At 48.5% G+C, this 27,181-nt stretch overlaps 1 protein-coding gene across 4 annotated transcripts in view; it reads right to left on the reverse strand.

Annotated features, from left to right (window-relative positions):
• The window catches only part of Eva1c (eva-1 homolog C), a 63,003-nt gene that overhangs the window by 10,379 nt on the left and 25,443 nt on the right, over positions 1 to 27,181 (reverse strand). The window contains exons 2-6 of one of the 4 annotated variants that reach the window (XM_048346316.1): positions 24,672 to 24,868; positions 21,613 to 21,736; positions 16,014 to 16,166; positions 3,769 to 3,912; positions 850 to 930 (exon numbers count right to left, since the gene is read on the reverse strand). In XM_048346316.1, coding sequence (XP_048202273.1) covers positions 850 to 930; positions 3,769 to 3,912; positions 16,014 to 16,166; positions 21,613 to 21,736; positions 24,672 to 24,868 — 699 coding nt within the window. Of the gene's footprint in view, positions 1 to 849; positions 931 to 3,768; positions 3,913 to 16,013; positions 16,167 to 21,612; positions 21,737 to 24,671; positions 25,254 to 27,181 lie in introns of those variants that run through there. The other 3 variants (XM_048346317.1, XM_048346318.1, XM_048346319.1) reach the window with 3 other exon arrangements.

The following is a 27,181-nucleotide window of genomic DNA, read 5'->3' on the forward strand; positions in this document are numbered from 1 at the left end:
TCATAAATACAACGAAAGTAACACAAGATGAAGCTCTTACTGCCCACAGCTTATCATCTTAAGTGCCCTATTGGATCTCTACATGCTCTATCAAAAGCCTTCATGGAGCTGAATTTCTATTTTAAGTTTGAGAAGAAATCAACATGGCCATTCCTTACCCCCCCCCCATTTATGATAATCAGGTGGGATCAAAGGAAGAGGCGGCCCATGCGGGAAGCACACCGCCCAAGCGGGCTCTCCTCCACCTAAGTTCCTGCCAGGATCATCTCTGCGGCAATCCCTGTACAATCCGGGACCCCAGCTGATTTCTGAGCGGATCTCTTGTTTACACTGTTTTGTTTTTGTTTTTGTTTTTGCTTTTAACAAGTGAAAGAAGAATGGACAGGGAGTTTATTCTACTTGGGATTCTCTTTCTTTTGGTGCCACTCCTAGGGTTTGAACTCAGGACCCTTCCAAACTTGGCTTTTTCTTTTTTTTTTTTTTTTTTTTTTTTTTTGCTACGGACTGGCACTCTACCACTCAAACCACACTTCTACTTCTGTCTTTTTGCTGGTTAATTAGAAATAAGAATCTCACAGACTTCCCTGCCAATAATAATTTTGAACTGCAATCTTCATAGCTCAGCCTCCTGAGTAGCTGGAATCACAGGTGTAGAATCACAGTCGCCAGTGCCCAGCTCAAGACACACTGCAATCATTGGTTAGCTTTGGCACTATCCTTACCAGAACAAGCTGCTCAAGCCCACCTCCTGGCAGCCCTTTTCATTCCTCCAGTGTGTGCCTGACAGTAGTTGTGGGGATATTTAGCTTTACTTAAAGAGAAATATTGGTATTAAGCCATAACAATTACCGTATTCGCCATCTTTCTGCTTCAAAGAAGGGTGTAGATTAGCAATGGCTGGATCAATTGCTCGGAGTATGTTCTTGGGAACTGAAAATCAAACAGAAATATTTTAAATACATACTTAAAAATGTCATATTTAATACATGTTGGCAGTACAATGTAAATAAGACTAAAAAGCACTTTTTACACTTTTTCATATTGTGTGCTAATAATCATCAGCCATCCATCCGTACACACCGATAGTACGTGGCCATTAGCAAACATCCGAGAAATTTTAGGCCCATTTTCGTAATATTTTAAAACATGGGAAATAAACAAAGTGTGATATATCCATCCATTGGAATACAATTTGAAAAGAAAATTAAATAATGATACATATTAAGGGGTAAATCTCAAAATTACCATGCTTAGTGGGAGAGTCCAATCACAAAAGACAAGTTTAGGTTCTTCTAGTACCTTCTACAATGTCATATCATGGCCTTTTATACTGAATTGTTTAGGGAAAAGTCTGTACGTGTCTAGTACAGACACATTTCTTTCCTGAGGAGCCAGCCACGAAAGATGATCTCATGATTCCACTTGGACAAATATCCAAGAAAGGGAGATCTGGAGATAGAAATTGTATCTGTGATTCCCCGGGACCACAGATGGCAGTAGAAACAAGCGCAAGGAATTGGGGGTGGGGGGAGCAGGGAATCATGGAAATGCTTTCAAGTTGGAGTGCGGTGATGGTTCCACTGGGTGAGATTAAGGCATAGGAAAAACACAGCAATAAAGCTGCCGTGCACTTGGGGCGTGACCTTCCTGAGCCGTCGTAAGCAAATGCCTACGACCCACTCGAACCCCACCGCTGACCCCTCCCCAGCTTTCTCCTCTGCCTCCCCCCCCACCCCCGGAGCTCTCTGCCTCTTCCATAATATTCTAGGAGTGAGACGCTGACATGATGATGACATGATGCACTGAATATGAGCCAAGATGGCGGATGCGAGGCAGACGGGAGGGAGAGTCTGGAAGGTGGTTAGTGGTTCTGCCATACTGACCCACTAAGAGTAAGCAATTGATTGTCAGGTTTCCGGGGCAGAGCAGCGGAGAGGTGGTCACGGCAGCTAAAACAGAGCAAAGCAAGAATCCTGAGGGCCAAGCACGCTGCCTGCTGCTGCAGGCTGAGGGGAAAACCGAATGTTTACATGTCATTTTTCTATTTTTGCTACAACAGGAGCTTGAACTCAGACCCTCGTGCAATCGCTTGGCTTTTTCGCGCAAGGCTGGCACTCTACCATTTGAGGCACACCTCCACTTCTGGGTTTTGGTTGTTAATTGGAACTAAAAGCCTCATGGACTTTCCTGCCTGCGGCTGGCTTCGAACAGTGACACTCAGATCTCAGCCTCACTGAATAGCTAGGGTTACAGGCGTGAGCTACCAGTGCCTGGCAGACACTTCAGCCTGGCTGAAATCTGGGAGAACTGATGACAGGAAGCAAACACAATTGTCCGAGTTGCACTGCTCTGCTTTGGAAAAGCTCGGTCAGGCATCTCCATAGCCAGAAAGCCTCATTCGCATCTCCAAGTGCCGAATGAAATTCTGTGAGAAAGGTCCCAGGATTTCCAACCAGACGCCATTCCTAAACTGTGACCCCTGTGAGCAGGAGGTCCCAGTAGCCTTGTGCAGGTGAAGATGTCCAAGGAATGCCTTTGACACCAAGGACCCACGGATCCCAGCAACACGGTACTGCCAGAGAGTGGAGCTGTGGCTGACATGAAATGCTTCCTAATAATGAAATAACTTCTTCTTTCTGGGTCCCAAGAACACAGACCCTGGTTGCCTAGCACAGCAAACCCTGGGCACATCATCTCTCCCTGCCAAGAGCACTAATCACTCACTCCACTGACACAAAACTAACATATCAAAACCCCTGTTTTGTATATTTCAATGGGCAAATTGTATGGCCTGTGAATTATATCTCAATGAAATCTGTAACAAAAAAGACTAGAGAGATATCCAGAAGAGAAACACTATCAGATTTTCTAGATACAGAGTTCTTTGCTTTCTTCTGCCTTTTATTCAAGTTAAAAAAAATGGCATTAGGAGTACAAACTGGAAATCCATAGCACCTTGCAAAAATAATTAACCACTCATTTCTCATTTTGGTTTTTTTTTTTGTACTGGGGCTTGAACTCAGTACCAAGATGTTCTCTCTTAACTTTTTCCACTCAAGGTTTGGCACTCCACCTTTTGAGTCACACTTCCACTTTCTGGCTTTTTTGCTGGTTAATTGGAGATAAGAGCCTCATGGGACTTTCCTACCCTTGCTAGCTCCTAACCTTCCTGGTCAGATCTCAGCCTCCCGAGTAGCTAAGATTAGACATGAGTCACTAATGCCCGGCTCACTCATTTGCTTTTAAGTAGCTTTAAGAAATTAAAATCTAAACAAAGACACTAGAAAAACAAAGTAGTCCTGTCATGTAGCGTTTTTGATTGTGCGGTGGGTATGCAGATAAAATAGCTGTTGGCAGCACAGCAAGCGTCATTTCGGGTCCACAAATGGTGCTGGAAGGTTAAATCACAGCCAAACAATACTTCTGTAAACTTGCATGACATGCCAATAAATTTAAGAGCTTCCGAAGAGCCCAGATTAAAATCACCAGTTCTCAGTGACCTCAACTCTATCCCTATTTGCTTGCTCAAGCTCCGCCCTCCCCATCTACTGCCAATCTGATTGCTAGAAATGCACTCTTAAAACAAATTCTGACCAGAGAAAATTCTGCTCTTTATCTGCTATGAATGTCATAAACAAGGAGAAAGGAGAGCAAATGGGGACAGGAATGCCTAGGCTGGGGGAGGAATGGGCGGGGCGGGGGGGGGCATAATGTGTCCCCAGAGAGGTTGTGTCTTCATTAGCTTACTGCAGGTTTATTTATTCTTACCGCATGCATAGGTAACGGTGAGGTATTTTTTCACTCCTGGCAGACAGGGGCTTCCAAAGTGGTAATTGTTGACAAGGATCGTGCATCTCTGCTTCCCGTAGCACCTTCTGGATAGGACTTGTAAAGCTGAGTAAGACAGGCAGTCTGCAAGGAAAGAGTAAGAACTTCAGGCTGCATTCGATGCTCGGCCGCCAGTGACCCAAGGGAACGCATTAGAAATAAATACACTGCATGCATTTCAAGCCAAGTGACGATAGTTCCTCTGTTTCTCTTCCATCCACCTCACTGACGCACCCAAGATGGGAAGCACCTGCTTGGTGCTCCTGCCCTACAAATCCTGAGCTTGGCTCAAGGCTCTGTGGGCATCAGATTGAAAACCTGATATATTTTTCATTCAAGTCCAGAGTTTTGCTATGCACTGGGCTTTGCAAATTATGTAACTTCTCTGCATACAAACAAAAAAAATGAACATGTAGAACATTGAATAAAATTCCTCGTGCTTTTATTTCAATAAATATTTTAACTAACCACTCATTAAAGTCTTGGTTTGTAAGACCCTTTCTACTTTAGATGAACATGAGAGCTCCCTGAGGATTTAGTTCCTTTTATTTATCACCTAAATCCTAATATCTGGGCACTTTAATACCCTAATAAATAACTGATGAATGAGTGAATGAATGAATGAATGAAATGAACCATTAAACAACTAACCAGTGGCTCACATCTATAATCCTTGTGACTCAGGAGGCTGAGATTTGAGGTTGACAGTTTGAAGCCAGCCCAGGCAAGACACTGTTATTTCTAATTAACCCCTCCCCCCCACAGTGTGGTACCTATACATAGTGGAATTTTACCTAGCCATTAGAAAGAATAAAATTATGTCATTTGCTGGGAAAGGGATGGAACTAGAACAAATCATGTTAAGTGAGCCAAACACATGGAGACAAATGGTGAATGTTCACTCTGATATGAGGAAATAAGGTCTAAAATATACTAAGATATGATTAATTATACAGGATTCTAGATACTCACACATAACGAGACCAAAAAAGGATATTCTTAGGAGAGAAATACAAAGACCACAGCACCACTTCAGGCTTTTTCTATATATGTGGTGCTGAGGAATCGAACCCAGGACTTCACGCATGCGAGGCAAGCACTCTACCACTAGGACACATTCCAAGCCCCCAAATAAACTTTCTTTTTTTTTTTTTTTTTGGCCAGTCGTGGGCCTTGGACTCAGGGCCTGAGCACTGTCCCTGGCTTCTTCCCGCTCAAGTCTAGCCCTCTGCCACCTGAGCCACAGCGCCCCTTCTGGCAGTTTTCCATATATGTGGTGCTGGGGAATCGAACTGAGAGAGCTTCATGTGTAGGAGGGAAGAGCACTCTTGCCACTAAGCCATATTCCCAGCCCCCAAAATAAACTTTCTTAAAATTTAAAATTCATGTCAAGCTAGAAGAAGGTTTCTCAATAATGAATGGCTAAGGGGCAAGTTTGAGAAAGACATAATATTTCCTGTAAACATGATCTCCAATTATTCTTTTGTGTAACTTAACCATCCCAGAAGCCATGAAAAGTTTGTCTAGGAGTAAAGTTACATCCCTTCAATGTCCAATGTCCAACTGTTATTTTTTTCATTGCTTGGATGCAATTTTTAAAAATGATATTTTGAGGATTTTTGTTGTTATCTTTAGGAGTCTCATGTTCTGAATCACAGTTTGCAAGTGTAAGTCAGCCTAAAACCAGTCCCTTCTCTAAACTTCATTAGGGAACACAAGCAAACAAAAACCACTTGACTCTGCACAGATTGTTCCTGGAATGGCTACATAAGTGGGGGAAAGTAACAGTGAGAATTACAAAATTTATCTCACATTTGATGTGGTAAAACACTTTTCTGTCCAAAATAAACACAGGTTTATATTTTAAAAGCACAGATGAGCTGGGTGTGGTGGCTTCCTGGTATAACCCCCAGCTACTTGAGAAGCAAAGACTGAAAGGATTGTAGTTTGAAGCCAGCCTGGACAATGTCATTAGCAAGATTTTCAGCTCAGATAAGTTGGCTGTAGTGGTTCATGACAGTCAATCCAACTACAAGGGAGGCCTAAACAGGATCACACAAAATGCAAGACGGCTGAGATGTGACTAACATGGTAGAGCTCCTGTCTAACTGAGTTCAAACCCCATGCAAACATAGAAGCCAAAACTGGGGGCGAGGGATCCTCCAATAAAAAACACCATCAAGATAAAAACACATCTGCAATCTACCTACTTGGGAAACAGAGTCAGGGGGATCTGGACCAGCCAGGATAACACAGCAAGACTCGTCTCAAAAACAGAAATACAGGCTTGGAATATGGCCTAGTGGTAGAGTGTGCTTGCCTTGTACACATGAAGCCCTGGGTTCAATTCCTCAGCACCACATATATAGAAAAAGCCAGAAGTGGCGCTATGGCTCAAGTGCTAGCCTTGAGCAAAAAGAAGCCAGGGACAGTGCTCAGGCCCTGAGTTCAAGACCCAGGACTGACAAAAAACTACAAAGAAAAGGGCTGGGTGCATAACCCAACAGGTAGAGCACTTGCCTAACATGTCCAGTGTCCTGGGTTCAATCCCCAGTAATCACAAAACAACAGTTAAAAATGCTTGTGGATAGTGGATAGTGGATAGTGAGCAGCCTCACAAATGCTGTATGCCAAAAGTGTAACCCCCTTCTACAACTAGTTGATGCTAGTAAAAAAGTATATATATAAAAAAAGAACCAAGAAGCCATGTTGACCTTGAAGAACCCCCTTCTAGCCACTTTACTATCTGCAAATGTCTTCCTCTGCCATGGGATAATGGAGACTTTCTATGCCACTCTTTTCTATTTCTCGGTGTATTTGTGAACATTTTTTCACATACATTATCTTTGTATATGTGTTCCAGTAATGGGGCTTCAACTCTGGGCCTCTCGCTCTTACTTAGCTTATTTTCTCAAGACTGGTGCTCTACTACTTGAGCTATATCTGCACTTCTTGTCTTTTGGGTCATTAATTGAAGACAAAGAGTCCCACAGACTTTCCTGCCTGGGCTGGCTTTGAACCACGCTCCTCAGGTCTCATCCTCCTGAGCAGCTAGGATGGCAGGCTTCCGTGTCGTTTCTATGGAGTGGTTATTATCCCCCTCCCACGTGGGTTTTGTCCCTCCCCTCTGTGGCTGGCAAACTGTCCTTCCTCCCCCGCAACGCGTGTGATCACAAGATATTCAACCACTTTAATTTTCATTTTTTTGGCAATCGTTAAACCCCAAGCCTGAAGTTAATCGCCCTGTACAGCAGTGTTTATTTAGATAATTGGGCTAGCTGCTCCTAAATGGCCCTGCCTTGGCGGCGGGCGCTCCTGGCCCCTTGATGAAGTCCAGGCCTGTCGACCCGGCCTGACACACCCTGTGTGTGTTCCTCATTCTCTCATTAAGGAAACGGCAGCATCCCTAGAGCCTACCCGGAGCCCGGGGCTGCAGCAGGAAATGACACACCACCGCAGAGGTCGGCCAGCCGGGGGACTTTCTGAAGCCACACCCCTGTGCCCAGTTCTTGGGGAGGCCAGCGAGGACCCATCCCTTCCACACCTTCCTTCCAGGCTCCATGGATGAAGTCAGATTTGGGGGGGCACTGACTTGCTCTAAGGTGTCTCAGAAGTGGCTTCCGGTGAGCCATCCCCAGGGTGAGGAACTCAGGTCGACCTGCATTTGATCCACTGACTTTAGGGCTTCTCGTCCTTGCTGGGGTCAGGGGTGTGCCCCCCGGGCCCAGCTTCCTGCCTCCTCTTCCCTCTTCTTGAACTTTTCTGCCCCCGTTGGCCTCATACCACGGTCCTCCCTCGTAGCTTGGGGTACCAAGCACATGCCTCGGTGTCCGGTTATGGGTAGAAAAGGGGGGTTTCTTGAGCTTTTCCATCCCAGCCTGGCCTCGTTTCTTTCCAAGCTGGCCACACACCATGGCCCTTCCATTTCCAGCTTCCCCTGGAGCTAGGCTCGCAGGCATGAGCCTCGACGTCGGGACTCCATGGCCCTGTTGAAGAGGCTTCAGCTTTTACAGGAAATGAAATCCACCTTTTGAAGTTGGGGAGTGGCTCGCAGCCCTGTGCCCGTGGCCGTGGCTTTGGGGCTGGGCAGCGGGAGGGAGTTAACTGTGGGGACCTTGCAGAGAAGCTTTGGAGGAAATCCAGGGCCAGTCTTGAGGACCTTTATAGCCCGAGGATGAGGGCAGCTTCCGGATAGGACTTCCCACGGGACAGAGGGCGGGCACAGACACCCTACCACGTGGTCCCCAGGGACCCAGGCTGCTTTGGACCATTGTCCTTGACCTTGAGAAGTTGTCTCTGCCCTTCGCCCGGGTATACCAGACAGATAGAATGAACTGTCTGTGTGCAGGATGATGGCGGGAAGGTTGGAAAGAATTGTCCGAGACCCAGGGGTGTGGTGTGTGACTAATGCTCACCGCTCCAGTACCCGCCTCGCCCTGATGCACTCCAGATGGGACCCGCTTAGGACACGGAGCAGAACCAGGAGATGCGTCCCTCCCCTCTTTGTCCCACAATTCAGAGATGTTCTTGAAACTGGTGTAGACCACTATACTTCAGAAATGCTCAGAAGTGGGAGTGGAGCAGCCCTTTGGGTCTTCCAGGCACAGGGGCCCGATGATGGTGTTGGTGGCGTCAGCAATGATGATGATGATGGTAAATTGGGGGTGAGGTTGCACACACACACACGACACGACTTTCCTGAGGAAAAGTATATATATGCACATGTGTATGTGTGTGTATATATACACATACATACATATGTATGTATATAAAACAAAATGTAAGCAGACCTAGATAACAAACCTAAAGTGCACAGCCAGCGAGGCAGCGTGGTGGTAGAGTACTTGTGAAGCCCTGCAGTCCATCTCTGACACCACCAGAAAACAAAACAAAATAAATTCATGTAAAGGGGTTACTCTCTCTACTCTGCCAAGAGCTCATAAAAATGGGAAAAATCCATCACTCAAGAAAGACAAGGGGAGAACAGAACAGTACAACTAGAATCACCACAGCATTCTAAGAAACTCAAGGCCATTCAGGACCCAGGAAACACAAACTGCACCAACACTGTGGGATCATTTCTCCCCGACAAACGGAACCTTCAGAGGGGTCAATGGAACTTCCAGGTTCTGGGGAACCCATAGTTATACATCAATATTTATGCTGTTAATTGGAACAAGAATGTTTTAGAAAAGATTGAGACGATGTGTGTGAAGAATTGTAAACATGGGCATATCCTGTTTTCCTTTTCTAGAAAACATCTGGGACTTTATCCCAAGGAAATAATTCAAAAGAAAAGGAAAGCCATGTGCACAAGCTCATCATATATTATTCATAATATTTTGCAAGTCAGAAACAGCAAAAGCTATCTGGCCATGAGGGAATGGTTAAATCGTGGAATGTATCTCTTTTACAAGATGGTAGGAAGAGATCAATATTGTTAGGACCTTACTGACCACGTGCAAAAACATCTATGAGAGCCTGGTGCTGGTGGCTTATGCCTGTAATCCCAGCTACTCATGAGGCTGAGATCTGAGGATTGTGGTTTAAAGCCAGCCCAGGCAGGAAAAGTCCATGAGACTCTTAACTCCAATTAACTCCCTGAAAACTCAAAGTGGAGCTATAGCTCCAAGTGGTAGAGTGCTAGCCTTGAACAAAAAGAGCTCAGGCCCTGAGTTCAAGCCCCATGACCAACAACAAAAACTCCATGAGCCAGGCTCACACCATAATCCTAGCTACTCAGGAGGCTGAGGTCTGAGCATTTCAGATGGAAGCCAACCTGGGCAGAAAAGCCCATGAGACTCATCTCCAACAAACCAGCAAAAATCCAGAAGTGAAGTTATTGCTCAGGTGGTAGAGTGCCAGCCTTGAGCAAAAAAGACACACAAGAACAAGACCCTGAGTTCAAGCAGCAGTACCAGCGCAATAAAGAACATACCTATGATATAAGACTGAAAGGGGGGGAAGCCAAATGTAAATTGCTATTTTATCAAACATTTCTCTGCCCAGACAGCAGGCCTTGGGGAAAATCTAGCAAAGTTAGTATCTTATTTGAGGAGTAACATTCATATTTGAATCTTTCTTGCTTCCATTCAATGTGATCATGGTGTTTGTAGACATGAAAAACGATGATGGTGGTGGTGATGAGGAGGAGGAAGAGGAGGAGGAGGAGGAGGAAGAAGAGGAGGAAGAGGAGGGTATACCTTAGTAAAGTAGGTAGAGTTTCTTTTTCTGGGTATCTGAGTGCAGGAGTGGCCCTGCTTTGCAGAACCCACTGGCCTTCCCATGCCTGCTTCCGGTGAGATGCTCATGTGAAGTGTGGTCTAGCGGCCAACGGCCGGCCGAGCCCCCTTCCACCTGTGGGGAGAGCTGCCCTCCACTCCCGTGTGCACCTCTGAAGAATTCAAGCTGAGTCCAGAGGAAAACCTCGCAGCCCCTTCCCCTTCTTCCAAGCCCCGTGGCCACACTGGCAGCCCGGAGCCCGGATGTGGCCTGTTTGAGCATGCTTTGGTTGGCTCACTCAGTGTTTGAAAAAGTGAAACATTTCACTCTTTTTTTTTTCCTTTCTCTCCGGAAACCCGGATTTCCAGCATCTCTTAAGCTGCTGGAAGCTATGAAAATACCAGGCCCCTGTTCCCAGCCTGCAGCCACACACCTCTCTCCCCTCCCCCCAGGGGGTGAGGGGGGCGCCCAGCTGTGCTTCCAGCGGCCTCGGGTCACGGGTGCATCACAGGGTTCGCTGCAGGTGCAAAGACCGCAATCATGGGCAGCCTGGTCTCTTCCACACCAGGAAGAGAAACAAGCAGAGGGACAGGGGTGAGGCACGGGGCTGGCAGGTGTCAGTCAACTGGACTCCTTCATCATGAGTCCGAATCAGCCACACAGACACAGTCCAGGCCACAGGGACAGCTTGGACAGTGGCCCGGAGGTATGAGCTTGGAATGCGGAGTGTCCTAAAGGAAGGGCGCAGAGACCCAACCGTGGCTGGTGCCTACGTGGGTTCTCATTAGACTGGGCCGACTGCAGGGTTGGAGGGTGAGATGGGATCTGTTCGATGTAAGTGAAATCCTTCCCACTCCTGAGTGAAGAAGGGAGGCAGCCCCGGGTCAGAGAACGTCCTGAGTATGCTGAGAACACAGAGCAGGCTGAAGGGACAGCACTGTCACCAGGGCAGGTGAGGAGCTCTTGCAAGACAGGTGTGCTTCTCTGAGCATGGTAATGCACACCTTTAAACCCAGCTCCTCAGGAGACCAAGGCCGGAGGTTTGAAAGTCTAAGGCCAGCATAGGCAAAATTTGAGTGATCTTATCTCTAACGAAGCGTAGTAGACAAAGAGGCTGGAGGCATAGTTTGAGGTGACAGCCCTTGATTTAGCTGATGCATGCCCCAATTAAACCCAGCTTCCACCCAACTTCCTCCTACGTAATGCTCCTTCGAAAAGCCATTCACCCAACATGGCTGAAGGAAGTTGGCTCAGAAGATCAGCTGAAACGGTTGCTTGTTTCTGCCGTCCAGAACACTGCGCAGCCAAGTGAGATGTAATACGTCTGAGATGTGAAATGCCTGTCTAGATAACAAATGAGGGTGGGGTGTGGTGGTACCCTCCTGTCATCCCAGCTACATGGGATGCTTCTGCTCAATGGCTGGCGCTCTACCACCTGAGCCATGCCTCCAACCCTTGGGTGTTTTTAAAAAGGCCAAGCTGGCTTCTCCATCTCTTTTTTTTTTTTTTTTGCTAGTCCTGGGGCTTGAACTCAGGGCCTGGGCACTGTCCCTGAGCTTGTTTTGATCAAGGCTAGCACTCTACCGCTTGAGCCACTTCCATTTTTTTCTGTTTATGGGGCACTGAGGAATTGAACCCAGAGCTTCATGCATGCTAGGCAAGCTACTGCTAAGCCACATTCCCAGCCCTGGGTGTTGTTTTTGGGTTTTTTTTTGTTGTTGTTGTTTTTTTAATCAAGCCATTTTTGCCCAAGGGAGTTAGATCACCAAGGGTCTACTTCCTCGCTGAGGAATGCAGATCAGAAAGAGCCCCCTGGAGAATGGTAAGAAGGCATGGAGAGCTTTGCCCTGGGGGAGGGTCTGGGCAAGCCAGTACAGAGAGAGACTCCTCGTCTGGCTGGGACATGGCCCTTGACCCAAGGCTGGAGGGGGGGAGGCGGGAGAGGGAGGCAGAGAGGAATTCCCACAGCCTCTGCCTGAATGCACTCAGGTGGTATTTGAGAGGAGGATGGAAGTTCAGGAACTCAGGTCAATGGAGCGGACTAGAGCCGCTAAACGTCAGCGGAGGCTGCCCTCATCAGCGCCCCTCACAGCCCATCTGACAGCCGGCAGGCAGGAGCCCTTTCTCACATGGATTCCCATGTGAGCCGCCTTGGTGGCAGGGCCTGCCAAGACTTTCCTTCGACACAGTCTCAGCAGAACAGTCTTCTCAGGATAGGAGACGGGCCTGCTTCCATCCATTTTTAGTTACTGCCACAAAGTACCTGAAGCTGGGTAAGAAGTCTATGATGGCTCACAGTTCTGGTCCGTAGTGAAGGACCTTGTGAGGGTAGCAAAGGAGCCGCTGTCACACACAGACACCGCCGTGTGTGTGTGTGTGTGTGTGTGTGTGTGTGTGTGTCTCATCTCAATTCTCCCTTTCCTCTGAGGTCACCAGGACAATCATGCTGTCTCTCGGTTGATTATTTAGCCTTAGTCACCTCCCAAAGTCCCCCCCCCCCCCCCCCGCTTCTAAACGCTGTAGGTGATGACCTGGGCTCAGGAGAACTCTGAGAGGACACAGGCAACTGTCTCCCAAGGCGCTGCTGGTCCTCACAATGTCAGACTCGCTCTTTCCCACCTCAGTACTCTCACGGCCGTAGCTCGGTCCAGCATTACATTTGAGAGTCCAGGATCTCATTTAAGATTTGGACAAAGTCCTTGCAGGTGTGACTCTTTACAATCAAGACAATTTTCCTATTTCCATGGGCAGCCACAAGATAGGTATCTCTATTATCTATATTTTTCTTTGCTCAAGGCTAGCACTCTACCACTTCCAGCTTTTCCTGTGATGAACTGGAGGTAAGCGTCTCATGGGTTTTCCTGCCTGTGCTGCTCCAAACCCTGATCCTCCGATCTCAGCTTCCTGAGTAGCTAGGATTACAGGCGTGAGCCACCAATATCTGACTTATATTTATTTCCTTCCCTCCTTCCCTTCCTCTCTTCCTTCCTTCTTTCCTTTCTTCCTCCCTTCCTCCCTCCCTTACTTCTTCCCTCCCTCCTGCTCTCCTTCCTTCCCTCCTTTCTTTGTTTTTGGGTTTGTTTGTTTGGGTTTTTTTTGGGGGTGCCAGTCCTGGGGCTTGAACTCAAGGTCTGGGGGCCATCCCTTAGTTCTTAGTTGCTCAAGGTTAGTGCTCCACCCCTTGAGCCACAGCTCTACTCCTGGGTTTCTTTTGGTGGTTAATTGGAGATAAAAGTCTCACAGGAGGGCTGGGGAGATGGCCTAGTGGTAAGAGTGCTCGCCTCATATGGCAAAAAGAAGCCAGGGACAGTGCTCAGGCCCTGCGTTCAAGCCCCATGACTGGCAAAAAACAAAACAAAACAAAACAAAAAAGGCTGGGAATATGGCCTAGTGGCAAGAGTGCTTGCCTCCTACACATGAAGCTCTCGGTTCGATTCCCCAGCACCACATATATGGAAAACGGCCAGAAGTAGCACTGTGGCTCAGGTGGCAGAGTGCTAGCCTTGAGTGGGAAGAAGCCAGGGACAGTGCTCAGGCCCTGAGTCCAAGGCCCAGGACTGACCAAAAAACAAACAAACAAAAACAAAAAAAAGTCTCATAGGCTTTCCTGCCCAGGCAGGCTTCCAACAGCAATCCTCCAATCTCAGCCTCCTGAGCAACTGTTCTAAATTTAGCAGCCATTCTAGTCTACAGGGAAGAAAAATGGAAATTGCAAAGCATCATCAGCCCAAAGGAAGACAGCAGTCTAGCAAAGTAGACATTAAACCGTTCAGCGCCCCATCCGGCGCCTTGCTCACGTGTGGAAGCCACCAGGCCGCCATCACGCTGGGCTTCCTCTCTCCTGCCAGCTCAGAACCCCACGGCTGCCAAAGTCTAGCACAGACACGAGCCGCCCCAGGCCTGCTGGACTGCGGGCCTTCTTCCAATTACCCCGATGTAAAGCAAGTCGCTGATGTGTGTCCACGCTAATCTCCTCAGCAAGCTGTGTCTCCGCCACACCCTGAATGTGCTTTTCTTTAGCTCCTTCCTTGGCCAGGCCTTCAGTTTTCCAAATCTTTCTTGAGTCTCATTGAAAATCTGACTCCAAGCAGTCGTCTGGAAAACTCCTCGGCCAAACAGACCAGTTCTTCGGCTTGTAAGTCTGCCTTTCCACAAAGCCTGAGGGCAGGGGCACAATGGCCAGGTGCTCCTCTCCGTTAGGGCAAGGACAATGGATTCCGGAGCCTGGCCTTCCTTTGAGCACTTCCCGGCTCTTAAATTCATGTTCAAGTTCACTTGCTATCCATGAATAAACGGAGGCACCCTGTTCCATCCAGGAGTTCATTTTAGGCTTCACTTCATCACTAAACACAAGTCCCCAGGGGGGATCACAAATGGGTCTGTTTTCTCTGATAACTCAGCAAAGAGACATCCGACGTTTTGAGCTCTAGACAGGAGTGTGGTGGTTAATTTCATGTATCAGATGGATTTGGTGTGGGGTGGTCAAACACCGTGCAGCTGTGGTACTGAGGAATGGAACCCAGGGCTTCCTGCATGCCAGGTGAGTACTGTACACTAAGCCACATTCCCAGCCTGCAACTCCACAATCTTGTAAACCGATTCCTTACACTCTTCCTCCCACTGTACACAGACACAGACAAAGACACACACACACAAACACACACACACACCCCACACACAGAGACACTCAGGTGCATGCACAATTGCACACACGTGCTGTAATCTTCTCCCTCACTTTTCTGGAGAACCCCTCCCTCGCTGGTGTACTGGATGCATTTGATGGGCGGAGCAATTGGGCTCCTCTGGTGACGTCATCTCTTTGCTCCAACTGCAGACTTCTAAGAATAACTTGCTGACTCTTCTTGACAAGTGCTGGAGATCCAGTCCAGCTTCAAAGCCTTGAGCTGGCTCTTCCTTCCACCTGAACATCCATGCCTACCCTCCATCACTCCCTCTAGATCTCTGTCTGGCATGCCTGTCACTCCAGAAGGTCCCCCTCTCTGCAGTACCCCAGCCTTCTCCACCTCCCTTCCCTGCAGGCTTTTCTCCTTAGGTTCTCTTGCACCTAACATGTGACCATTGTTCCTCACAAGCGATCTGTCCTCAACTCCTTTAGATAAGGCAGTGTGGTACTTGTATATAACATACACATTCCTCTTTCTTTCTCCTCCATCCTCCCTTTCCTCCCTCCCTCCCTCTTTCCCTCTCTCCCTCTCTCCTCCCCACCAATCTGTGCGGGAGGATGGGGCTTGGACTCAGGGCTTTGCATTCTCCCTTGCTCTTTTGCTCAAGGCTAGTGTTCAATCACTTGAGCCACACTTCTGACTTGGGCTTCTTGCTAGTTAATTGGAGGTGAGAGTGTGAACGATTAGTTTGCTAAGGTTGGCTTTGAACCTCAATCCTCAGATCTCAGCCTCCTGACTAGCTAGAATTACAGGTGTGAGCCACCAGTGCCCAGCCCTCCTATGCGCTATGTCATCTCTAGATTATTTAGAACACCTAATGCAATGCAAAATCCATGTAAACACTTATTATAATGCATTGTTTAGGAAATGAAGATAAGAGGAGAACAGTTTAGCATTGGCAGGTTTTTTTTCCCCAAGTATGTTCAACTCCAGACTGGCTGAATCCCCAGAATCAGAACTGGTGGATGGAGGCTGATTGATCCTGTGGAGGGAGGGCTGATGGAGGGAGGGCTGACTGTTCCTTACTTATTTTCCTCTCACAGCCTCCTCGTCCACCGCTGACAAACCCTGCATGCAGCAGGCGCTCAATGGAGTGATGAATGACAGACAGACCCAGGCATCTGGGGCAGAACAAGACCATCCTGTGGGGAGCTGACTCTCCCTCCCCGTGGCTTCCTGTCACCCAGGGACAGCACTGAAACAATCCCTTTCCTTGGGGACCCAGGACCCTAATCCACGCCGACAGCACCTTAGTGATGACCCAATAGATTCACCTACCAAAGGGGGGGAGCTGCTGGGCCTCTGGGGAGCAGACGTCCCTGTCCTGCGTCTTCCTGCCGTAGGTCGCCGAGTAGATGTTGAGAAACTTGGATTCGTGGCAGTGCAGTTTCAGTTCCTGGTCTTCACACACTGTTTTGTTTTTTAATTCATCTGGGTAGACACGAAAGCAATAGCACCATCAGCTTCCCACGGAAGGAATCGGTGAGCACTCTTCCACCCACGGCCATTCCAGCCACCTGAGCTGTGCGGTGAGGAGAGACATCAGCATGGCTTTGCCCACTCAGGGCATCTCTGGTCCCCCAAAACAAGCCCTCCACAGGAAGCAGGTGGCTCACCCTGTTTCAAATGGAGGGAGGGAGGGACAGGGGACAGGGGCAGGGTGTTTAAGTCCTGTGTGACTTCCCGACCAAGCAGGAAGTTGCTCTCCACATGAGGTCCCTGACTGCTTAACTAAGACCTTTCTCAAATGCTGGCTTGGCGTCCCCACAGGGAACGTGTACCCAGTATAACATCACTAGCACTGCATCTGCCTCCTCGCTGTAGGTGTTTAAACAGAGGTAGGAAATGGGCAGACTCAAGTGGGTAGAGACATTATAATCATGATTTTAATTTTAAAAGTAATGTTCACGAACACTTCAGACACGGGCTTTGTATCATGTAATACATATTATTTATAGTAGTCTCCCTCTCCAATAAGAGGTTCCATTTTTTCCCCTTCTTAAGATTTCAGTCACCTGTGATCAGCTCCAGTTGGAAAATATTAAGTGGAAAATTCCAGACAGATAGACATAACTTTTCTTACAGTAATTGTTACAACTGTTCTATTTTATAATTGTAGCTGCTGATCTCTTTCCGTGCCCATTTTGTAAATTAAACTTCATCCGTGGTCTGTACCTATTTTTAAATTGCCTTTTAGTTGTACGTGCGATGTTGGGCTAACATGTCAGGTGCTTTCCTTGCTGTGGATTGCAATGAAAACGAGTTGAGCGCCCTGGTCCACAGAGGCCTTTTAGAAACGCGTGAGCAAGACACCGAGTCCTGCCTCAGCCGCCTGCAATCGGTGATGCCCGTGTGCCAAACTGAAAACATGAACGAAAAGAATTCCCAAGGAGAAGCTGATTAGTAAAGATCCAATTTATAAATCAGACTTTCTCCACCTTTTCCATCACTTTTGAGTTCCCATGCCTCTCTCCCCAAATCAGAAAAGAAGCTGGACATGGAAACACACTCGTGTAATCCTAGCATCCTGGAGGCTGAAGCAGGAGGACTGGGGGTTCGAGGCCAGCCTGGCTCACCCAGCAACGCTGCGTTCTCCTGGATGGAAGGACCTCTGGCTCTCACGCGCCTCCTAGGCCCCCTCTGGTTCACCTTGGACTTTCACAGTCTGGCAAACGTCAGCGTTGGTAACATTTTGCACTAATTCCCAAGCCATGTTCCCAGCCTCCTGCCATTGCAGACATGACTCACAGACAAGAGTCGATCCTCTGAAATCACAGTCAGATTTAGTGTTCTTTTTACTTGGAAAAAGAAAACAAGCTTTTCCTTGGCTCAAGGTTTAAGCAGCTATGCTGAGAATCTAGTGAGAGGGTAAAGGGCCCTCATAACACTAAATTTCCTGTTCACTTTTTCTTCTTTTCTGGGGGCTATACTGGGGCTTGAACTCAGGGCTTCAAGTTTGCTAGCAGGCACTCTCCCACTTGGGCCATGCCTCTAGCCCTTTTCACATTGGTTATTTTGAGGTGGGGTCTTAGTTCATGCCCAGGCTGGCCTGGGCTGTGATCCTCCTATTTGTGCTTCCCTGAATTATACCACACCCCAACCATTGTGCTTCCCCCTGTGGCTGGGGTAATAGAAGCATGCAACCGCACCCAGCCATTGGTTGAGATGGAGTCTCACAAACCTTTATGGCTGGTCTGGCCCTGAACAGCATTCCTCTGATCTCTGCCTCCCAAGTAACTAGAATTACGGGTGTGAGCCAACATTCCTAGCTACTCATTTATTTCATTTCCCTCCTGGTAGGGTCTGCCTCTCTTATCAGTTGATGAGAGAGGGCTAGAATGTTGTGAGCACTAATAGCCTGGTGTCTGCTCTGGCTCTTCAGTTAACCTTGAATTCACATTCTACATGCATTCTCTTAGCCGTGGGGAACATTCCAAGACTCCAGTGGGTGCCAGAAACCATGGTTATTACTGAACAGTATATATATTTTTTTCCTGTAATATACACACCCACTTAAAGTCTAATTTGTAAGTTAGGCACTGGTAGTGAATGCCTGTAATCCTAGCTACTCAGGAGGCTGAGATCTGAGGATCGCAGTTCAAACCCAGCCCAGGCAGGAAAGTCCATAAGACTCTTATCTCCAATTAACCACCAGAAAATGGGAAGTAGTAGAGCATTAGTCTTGGGCTGAAGAGCTCAGGGACAACACCTAGGCCACAAGTTTAAGCTCTACAACTGACACCCCCCCAAAAAAAAGTCTAATTTGTGAATTAGACACAGCAAGACATTAACAACAGCTAATAACAAAATTGTCAGTACTAATACTCGTGTACGTTGGTGACACTATGAAAAATTAAGGAAGGATGATTTGAGCACCGGCCCTGGGACACTGAGACATCCCATCTGCTGACCAAGGTGCTTCCAATGGGCAGGTAGCATACATAGCATGGGCACAGTGGGCTGGACCAAGGGATAAGTAACTTTCCGTGTGGGTCAGAGCCTTATAAGACAAAATGAAATGTCTTCATGCTGCTCAGAATTGTGCAAAATGTAAAACTTATGAGTTGCTTTCTTCTGTAAATGGTCCTTGTACACTGTATACCTGCCATATGAGCACGACCATGAAATCTACACATTGCTAATCCAACCATGGTAAGCCAGATATGATATGTACTGGTTCGCATATGAGCAGTAGCTTGGGCCGGGACCCTGATCTACCGTGGTAGGAGTGTTGTGTTCCTGGCATTGCTTACAATTACAGGTGCACAGTGATACTGAGATGCAGACAGACACCTGGTCATCTGTACCGTGGTTTTAAACTGCCTGGACAATTGCCTGCCATTGTCTGCAGCGAGAACAGATCACATCCTCCCTCCTCTGTCCAGCAGCCACTTGGGTTTTTCAGAGGAATTACTTCCATCTGCTATTGAACGATCGCTACCCAGCAGTGAGCTCTCCTCTAGATGGGCTCGCTGCGAAGCACGTGACACTCAACACGGTGGATTCATAGTCTTTCGAGCAGCCTGTGTGGAAGGGGCATGATCTCCGTGTTACAGCTGAGCTGTACAGTCTTACAAGGTGTCTCTCCATTGCCCAAGATCACACAGCAGCTTGTAGAGGCAACGAGGACAAGTCCTGAACGTTCTCAATCCGGGAAGCCCAGCTCCCTGAAGTAGCAAAATTGGGGTAAGAGGAAAACGCGAAGCACTTTGGGGGGGGAAAATGGCTCTTATCAGGTTTGTTGGGAAACTAGCCTTCTCCAAAACCAACCAACCAGCCCTGATTTGTAGTGTTTGCAAATGTCGTTGGTGCATAGACCATGACAGGTCATGGTGGGTTTCACAAAACACAAGCGGAGCTGGGAGAAGATGGACACAATTACTCTGTAGTCCATTGGGTGAGCAGCAGTGAGCAGCACAGAGGTCATGCACGAGCCAGAGCTGGGAGAACCAGGGACTCTACCCTCAGGAGAAGCTGCCTGGGGATAAGGAGGAAACTCCCCCCTCCCCCTCCCTCTGCTGGGTCTCAGTCCACCAAGGAGCAGGTTATGCAGAGGCCCCGCCTCGAATCTATTCTCCACATGACAGCCTCGGCCACAGCCCTGTGTGAACCCGCCTGAAGACAGACTCTGAGACCTTCCTTGACAAGGAGGGCCTGGATCCTGCTTCCGCTCTGCAGCTCATGCTCCCTTCTTGCTTGAGTCCTGTCTCCCTTTCCTCCTTCACTGGCCACCTAATACCACCCATTCCCCCGCAGCCACAGGGTTCGGTATTGGCCCCTCTTCCTGGCCCTTCCCATCTCCATCCCTGAATTCTCAAGCCATCAGCACTTGCCCTTCAAATCCTCCACAGCGGCCAGTTCCTCCTACAAGCTACCTGCACGGTGCCATTGGCCTCCGAATGGAAGCCTTGGCTTTAGCTGGAAGCTTGCACACGTTTCTGTGAGTTTTCAAAGAATCTGTGTCTGTCTCTGTCTCTGTCTGTCTCTGTCTCTTTCTCTGGCTCTGTCTCTCTCACACACACACATAAACACACACACACAGACACACACACACACACACACAAAACTATAAGCTCTGGTTTCTGTGCATAGTACCTGACTCCTGCTAGGTGAACATCTGTCCCTTAAACACACCGAACGGCACTGTTGGGGTCTGTTACAGTGAAAGGCAGTCCCCACACTTCTGGTGCTCACATTTTCCATTGTGTGTGTTCATGTGTGCATACATGAAAAAAAATAGCACACAAGTCACAAATGAACAAGGAAAATCCCAATGATGACACTGCATAGTCAGTGTCAAATAAGTACTTTCTGAAGTGAAATTAATAAACCAGACTACACTGTACAACATGCAGTGAGATGGTGGCCTGGCCCCTCTAAAACTTATGTTGGAATAAACCCCAAGGCAAGCATTCGGAAGGTGGAAACCTAATCCAACTACAGTTGGATTAATCCAACTGTGGTTCTCCCAAGGGAATGGCTCATGGCAAAATTCCCTTTGGCTTCTCTTAGGTGAGCACCATGCAGTCACTAAAGACAAACTCATTTTCATTGATGATGGGTTAATGATAAAAAAAAAAACCCAGTGTGCATTAGCATGGCAAAAGGCAACAGAAAAAAGTGCAAGCATGAGATTAGAGGCCAGGCTCCAGAAGACACTGTCAATGTAAATGGGAGAAGCTGGCCCACAAACGCCTGACGTAGGGGACTCTGATGGCAACGGTGCCACGGGTCCTCATAAGGCGCAGGCCTGTAATCCTAGCTGCGGTGGAGGCTGAGATCTGAGGATCATGGTTCACAGCCAAGCCAAGGAAGATACATCTGAGAGACTCTAGTCTCCTATTAACCAGCAAATAGCTGGAAGTACAGGCGTCATTCAAGTGGGAGAATGCTAGCTATGGTCAAAAAAGCCGAGCCCTGAGTTTCAGCTCCAGCACACATACACAATCTCTCTCTCACTCTCTGCTCTCTCTATGCACACACATACACGCATACACGTGCACGCGCGTGACCACACACACATACAGAAACAGACACCTCATAAGACTGCCTCTGAAAAGTATGACTACTTAGCTCTTCATTTTGAGGGAAAACAGTTACAGATCCTTACCACCCCAACTACTTTAGGGGAGACTCCTCAGTTCATGGATTTGTAAAATTGCACATACATGTGTATTCTCTCTCTGTGTATCTCTTTCTCTGTCTCCCTATGCCTGTCTGTCTGTCTGTCTCTCTCTCTCTCTCTCACCCCTCCCTAGCCCAAGTCCCACCAGATATTCAAAGCTGGATGAACCCCACAGACAAAAGATTTCCCTCAGGAGTGTGAATAAAAATGGTACCCAACCCTGAGCACACTGCCCCCTCCGAGGTTACTTACTAGGTTGGCATTTAAAGGAGACCAGGAGGTATTTACTGCTTCCTGGACAAAGGTCAGGTCCAAAGACACGGCTATTGACCAGGAGGTGGCAGGCCCGCTGGTTCTGGCACTCGTCCAGCACCTTCTAGAAGAAGGGGTAGAAAAGGGATAGGCTTGTGAACTGCACACAGTGTCTGCTGGCCCCCTGACCTGGGCTGCTCTGGACTCCGGGGAGGGAGGGTGGGCTCCCCACCTGGCCTGAACTGTGTCACAGCTGAGTGATATGGAGGTGGGAGGTGGGTGCTCCCTGCCCCCCTGATCTTTCCTAAACGAAGTCCGGGATCGGGCACAGCCAGTGTCACCCATGACTGGCTGAATCTCTTGGCAAAGGTGTTGCCTTGCAAAGGCTTCTGGGAACTGGAAGACCAGTACCACACCTTTGCGTGTAGGCTAGAGGCATGGCATTAAAACAGAAAGCTGTGATGGTCAGAAACCAGCCAGGGAGCCTTAGAAACAGCTCTGTACCCACAGGCCCCAGGAGAGGTGTGCACCGGAGAGGCCTCAGGCCCCCAAACTCTTTCCAGCTTATGACCAGGCTCACAGCCAATGAGTAAGAAGTCAAAGCTGACTCCCATCCTCGGATGGAATCCTGGGGTGACCCTGGGGAGCATCTCCTCCTCATTCCCAGAGCAAAGGGCACAAGACCCGCGTCTTCCCTGTGGAGCCGTTTCCTTCGTGGGAGGTTCAATCTGTGGAACATTTGGTCTACAAGCTTTCCTTTAAAGCTCCGTTTGTCTGTCTTTGTCTCCCTCTCCCTCTCCCTCTCTCGGCCTCCCATGTGTGCTCCCTTGTCAACAAATCTGCCCTGTGGATGTTCCTGAACACCTTACGCCCCATCACCGTAAGCCCCATTGTCATCCTGCCCATCCTCCAGGCTCTGGTGTCTAAGCTCAGAGGCTCTGGACTTGACCCTGGTAAACAAGGGCACCGCATGTAGCAGGGAGAAGGTCCCCAGGAATCTACTTACTACTCCAGGAGTGAACTGAGGGCAGACTCAAGAGCTCACCTACGTCAGCGTCCCCATGGCTTCTCCTGGGCTGTGTCTACGAAGGAGGCTGGCCTGCCCTGTGTCACCCTGTCCCCTTAGAGGCGTATCAGGTACGGACTGTCACTCAGTGCCTGGGGGAACCTCTTCAGTTCCCAGGAGACATGGCACTCAGAGGAGGGCACACACTAGCACGGCCCAGCTTCACAATAAATGACACAGCCCTCAGATGCCCTTGGGGGCTTCTCATGACACCCTCAGACAGAGCAGGCTGTGTCTAAACTGCGATACAGAGATGCAGAGAGAAGCGCTTCCTGTGGACGCCAGTCAACACCACTAGGCCAGTAACGATCCTCTTCGTGTACATCCACCTGCCCCGTCTCCCTTCAGTCTTTCACTCTACCCCAGGAAGCATTCTGCCTCAGCACCCCGTGCGATCCGAACATCACATGGGGAATTCATTGCTGATCTCTAGATGAAAAAGCAGCACGTGGGGATGTTCCTGACAAACCAACCTTTCAAACAGCATCAGAACTGTGCTCACAAATGCTAACTTGTCAGCCTCATGGAACCTTCTTTTCCCTCAGGGGTACCTGGCTGAGATGGGGAGCCCAGCGTGCCAGGAACACCTACTTTTCACAAAGTCGGCACTTCTGTCCTTTGGGTCCTGGCCAACACCCTTTCCGTGCACCTATGATGGCAGCAGGCAGTCTGGGCACTTGGGAGGGGTGGGCGGGGAAGCTAGGCAAGGAATGGAGACAGGCCAACAGGGCTGCTGACCCGGGGGCAGGGGGGGGGGATACAGGGGGTTGGAGGGGGGTCGGGCACACATGGAAACTGACTTCCCATGTCCCACACAAACACGTCAGCCATCTGCGTACAGAAACCCCACCAAGGGAACTGATACAAGCACACACTCTGGGGGTGTCCTCACCAACTTGCAATAAATACCCTGTAATATCTTAATACCCTAATATTAGATCTCAATATCAGAGGCATTAAAACACAAAATCCACAGCTAGTGGCTCACCTTAACCAACTAATTACAAATGTTGAGTAGCCAGAGATGGTGGGATAGAAGTTGTTTGGATCATTGAAAGCCAGGCACAGTGGCTCATGGCTGATGTTCTAGCTACTCAAGAGGCTGAGATCTGAGGACCAAGGATAGAAGCCAGCCCAAGCAGAAAAGCCCAAGAGGCTCTTTCTCAAAGAGTGACTGCAGTGGTAGAGTAACATCCTTGAGTGACAAAGTTAAGGAGAGCTTGAGGCCCTGAGTTTAAGCCCCAGTACCAGCACAAAAAAGAAAAAGCCATAAATAGCTTAAAAGCCATCATTGAAATGGTATCACCTCTATTTATACCAATTTTTTATCCAATATGATACAAAAACAAAACAATGACTTAGAGTCCTGTCCCCAATTCCTGGTACCATTCAGAAGACCAAATCCAACTATGGCTGTTCAGAATAGCTCCCAACAAGAAGAACTAGCTGTAAGTGGGAAAGCAACCCATTGACAACCAAGAGAGTTGTTGCTATTTCTCTCACTTCTTTAAGAAGTTCATGCTGACTCATTTGTTTCACAGAGATACATGTGGTTTTCTGCAAAGAACCTTTCTCCAGGGCTGTTAGTGGGAGCTGAGGGCCTGGATTGAAGGCCAGTGTGGGTGCGCCTATCTTTGCTACAGTAAGGAAGATGTCTATGACTAAAGGCCTCCTGCCGGGGGTGTAGGGGGACCCACTAGATGGGGATTCTATTTGGACTTATGTGCTGAAGATCTTTTTGAGAAGCCAATCTTTTGAGTAATGGGCGTGAAGTGAACTCTCATGAAAGCCATGATGGTGACTTTTATAGCCATGTATAATCACTGATTTAGTCACAAAAATCATGACTGTATAATCACACAGATACATACAAGGAAAGAGAGAAAGGAAGAGGGAGGGAAAGACAGAGACACAGAGAGCCAGAGCAACAGAGAGGGAGAGATAGGATGTTGAAGCAATTTCACCCTCTGAGCAGAGCTGTGGAAGGTAATACCTGCAAGGTGGTAGATGCCACACAGGTTAAGCTGTCTTCCCTCTGGGAGGCAGGCTTCTGAGAACTACACATTTGGTAATCTTGCCCATAAAATGCCGATTGGATACTTATCGTGGAATGTCGAGGGCACTGTAGATTCAAATGGTCCCCATCACAGGCATAGGCGGTGTGGTTTTGTAGGAGTTTGGTTAGGTAACCTAGAAAATATTCAGCCATGTTACAGGAGAGCAGGAGGACATGGGTTCCCTAGGGCAGGGACTACTGGGTGAGAAAGGCATTGGGAGGTGGGGGGTGTGGAATACGGCTTCCCTCCCAGCTCTGGAATGGATCACATAGGGGCTGCATGCACAGACGCTCGCTTCCATGCCTGGCCCAGACATCTTGGGCTGGCTTGGCCTATGGTGAGGACCAGAGGGTTTGTCCCCTTCAGGCAGCAAGTGCTAAGGGTCTGGCCAGGAGCCACAGAGCCAGCAAACACCTTTGTAAAGCAGGAAAGTATTTTGAGTGGGTGTCCCCCAACATGTGGACACCTGTCCAGAGGGAGACTTGTGTTCTCCATTCCCCCTGCCTTCCTGGAGTCAGCCACACAGTTCAGGAACCTGCTCCCCTCCCGGGGGGAAGACAGGCTGGCAGGACCCCTGCACTGGACGAGGCTCGCTAGGAAGAAGTTCAGGGGACAGAGGAAGGTACAATGGAGCTTTGTTGTGGAGACTCCCAATCCTGACCTCCCAGTTCCTTCTGAATCAAGTTGAAAAGCCACGCAGGGCCTGGCACTGAGATGCTCTGAGGACAGCCTGGCAGGCCCAGGGGATGGAGGAAGGAAGACTCACTCAAGATGGAGATTCCCTCCCTCCTCCTCACACCTCAGGAGGTCAGCGGCAGGCTGGTGGGAGTGGAGCCAGGGACTTTCTGCCCAGGGGCAGGTTTCCAGATCCTGTCAGAAACCTAAGTCTTGGCCGGGTATCAGTGGCTCACACCTATAACTCAGGAGGCTGAGATCTGAGGATCCTGATTCAAAGCCAGCCCAGGTAGGAAAGCCCATAAGACTCTTATTTACAATTAGCAGAGCCATGGCTCAAGCGATAGAAGGCCAGCCTAGAAACAAAATCAGCTAACGGAGAATGCCCAGACCCTAAATCAAAATCTCCATCCTGTTGGATGAGTCAAACTGCTTTACTTCTTAATAGTCGCAGCCAGAATTTTTACGATCTGTGTTTGTAGGCAAATATTTACTAACTGAAAGAAAACAGAAGTACATATAGTCCCTAAAAATAAGTCCTTCCGGGCTGGGGATATGGCCTAGTGGCAAGAGTGCTTGCCTTGTATACATGAAGCCCTGGGTTCAATTCCCCAGCACCACATATATAGAAAACAGCCAGAAGTGGCGCTGTGGCTCAAGTGGTAGAGTGCTAGCCTTGAGCAAAAAAAAGTCAGGGACAGTGCTCAGGCCCTGAGTCCAAGCCCCAGGACTGGCAAAAAACAAAAACAAAACAAAAAATGAGTCCTTCCCAGGGCTCTGGTGGCTCACACCTGTAATCCTAGCTACTCTGAGGATCGAGGTGGGAAGCCAGCCCAGGCAGAAAAGTCATTGAGACTCTTATCGCCAATAAATTACTTGGTAAACCCTGGAAATGGTGCTGTGGCTCAAATGGTAGAGCCATGGTCTTGAGCACAAAGAGGCTCAGGGACAGTGTCCAGGCCCTGAGTTCAAGCCCTAGGACCAGCAATACAAACAAACAAACAAAAAAAAAACCAACTTAAAAAAACAGTCCCTCAAGTCCAGTGTAGTTTGAGACACTGCATTGATCCTGGTTAAACTGATGGCCAGGGATTAGTTGTGCAGAGGGTGTAGACTTCCCATCAGCTCAGAGGCCTGGATACAGCTTATAATTAACTCCGAAATACTCTCTACCCTGGCAAAAGCCCCATTCTGGATTAACCAAAACTCCTACAGGCACACAGCTGGGCATGGTAGCACATGCCTGTAATTCTAGCTACTCGAAGAGGTGGAGGCATGAGGATCAAAATCTCAAGGCCAGCTTAGACAAAGTTAGGGAGACCATATATCAAAAAGCAAAGTAAAGGGGCTGGGGATATAGCCTAGTGGCAAGAGTGCCTGCCTCGGATACACGAGGCCCTAGGTTCGATTCCCCAGCACCACATATGCAGAAAACGGCCAGAAGCGGTGCTGTGTGTGGCTCAAGTGGCAGAGTGCTAGCCTTGAGCGGGAAGAAGCCAGGGACAGTGCTCAGGCCCTGAGTCCAAGGCCCAGGACTGGCAAAAAAAAAAAAAAAAAAAAAAAAAGCAAAGTAAAAAGCCTGGGGCGGTGGCTATAAGAATAAGGTATATGAGGCCTTGGATTTAAATCCAATACCACCCCCCCAAACACACACACACAGACATCCATCCCCTCACAGTTACAGCCACCACTGGATCCTAACAGAAAGGTTTGGGTTGGGGAATCTTTAGGAGTATGACGATGTTTTTTATGTTTCCCTTTTCAAGTACAG

The sequence above is a fragment of the Perognathus longimembris genome, chromosome 5 (genome assembly GCF_023159225.1).
Source record: "Perognathus longimembris pacificus isolate PPM17 chromosome 5, ASM2315922v1, whole genome shotgun sequence".
In the NCBI taxonomy this organism is placed as follows: domain Eukaryota; kingdom Metazoa; phylum Chordata; class Mammalia; order Rodentia; family Heteromyidae; genus Perognathus; species Perognathus longimembris.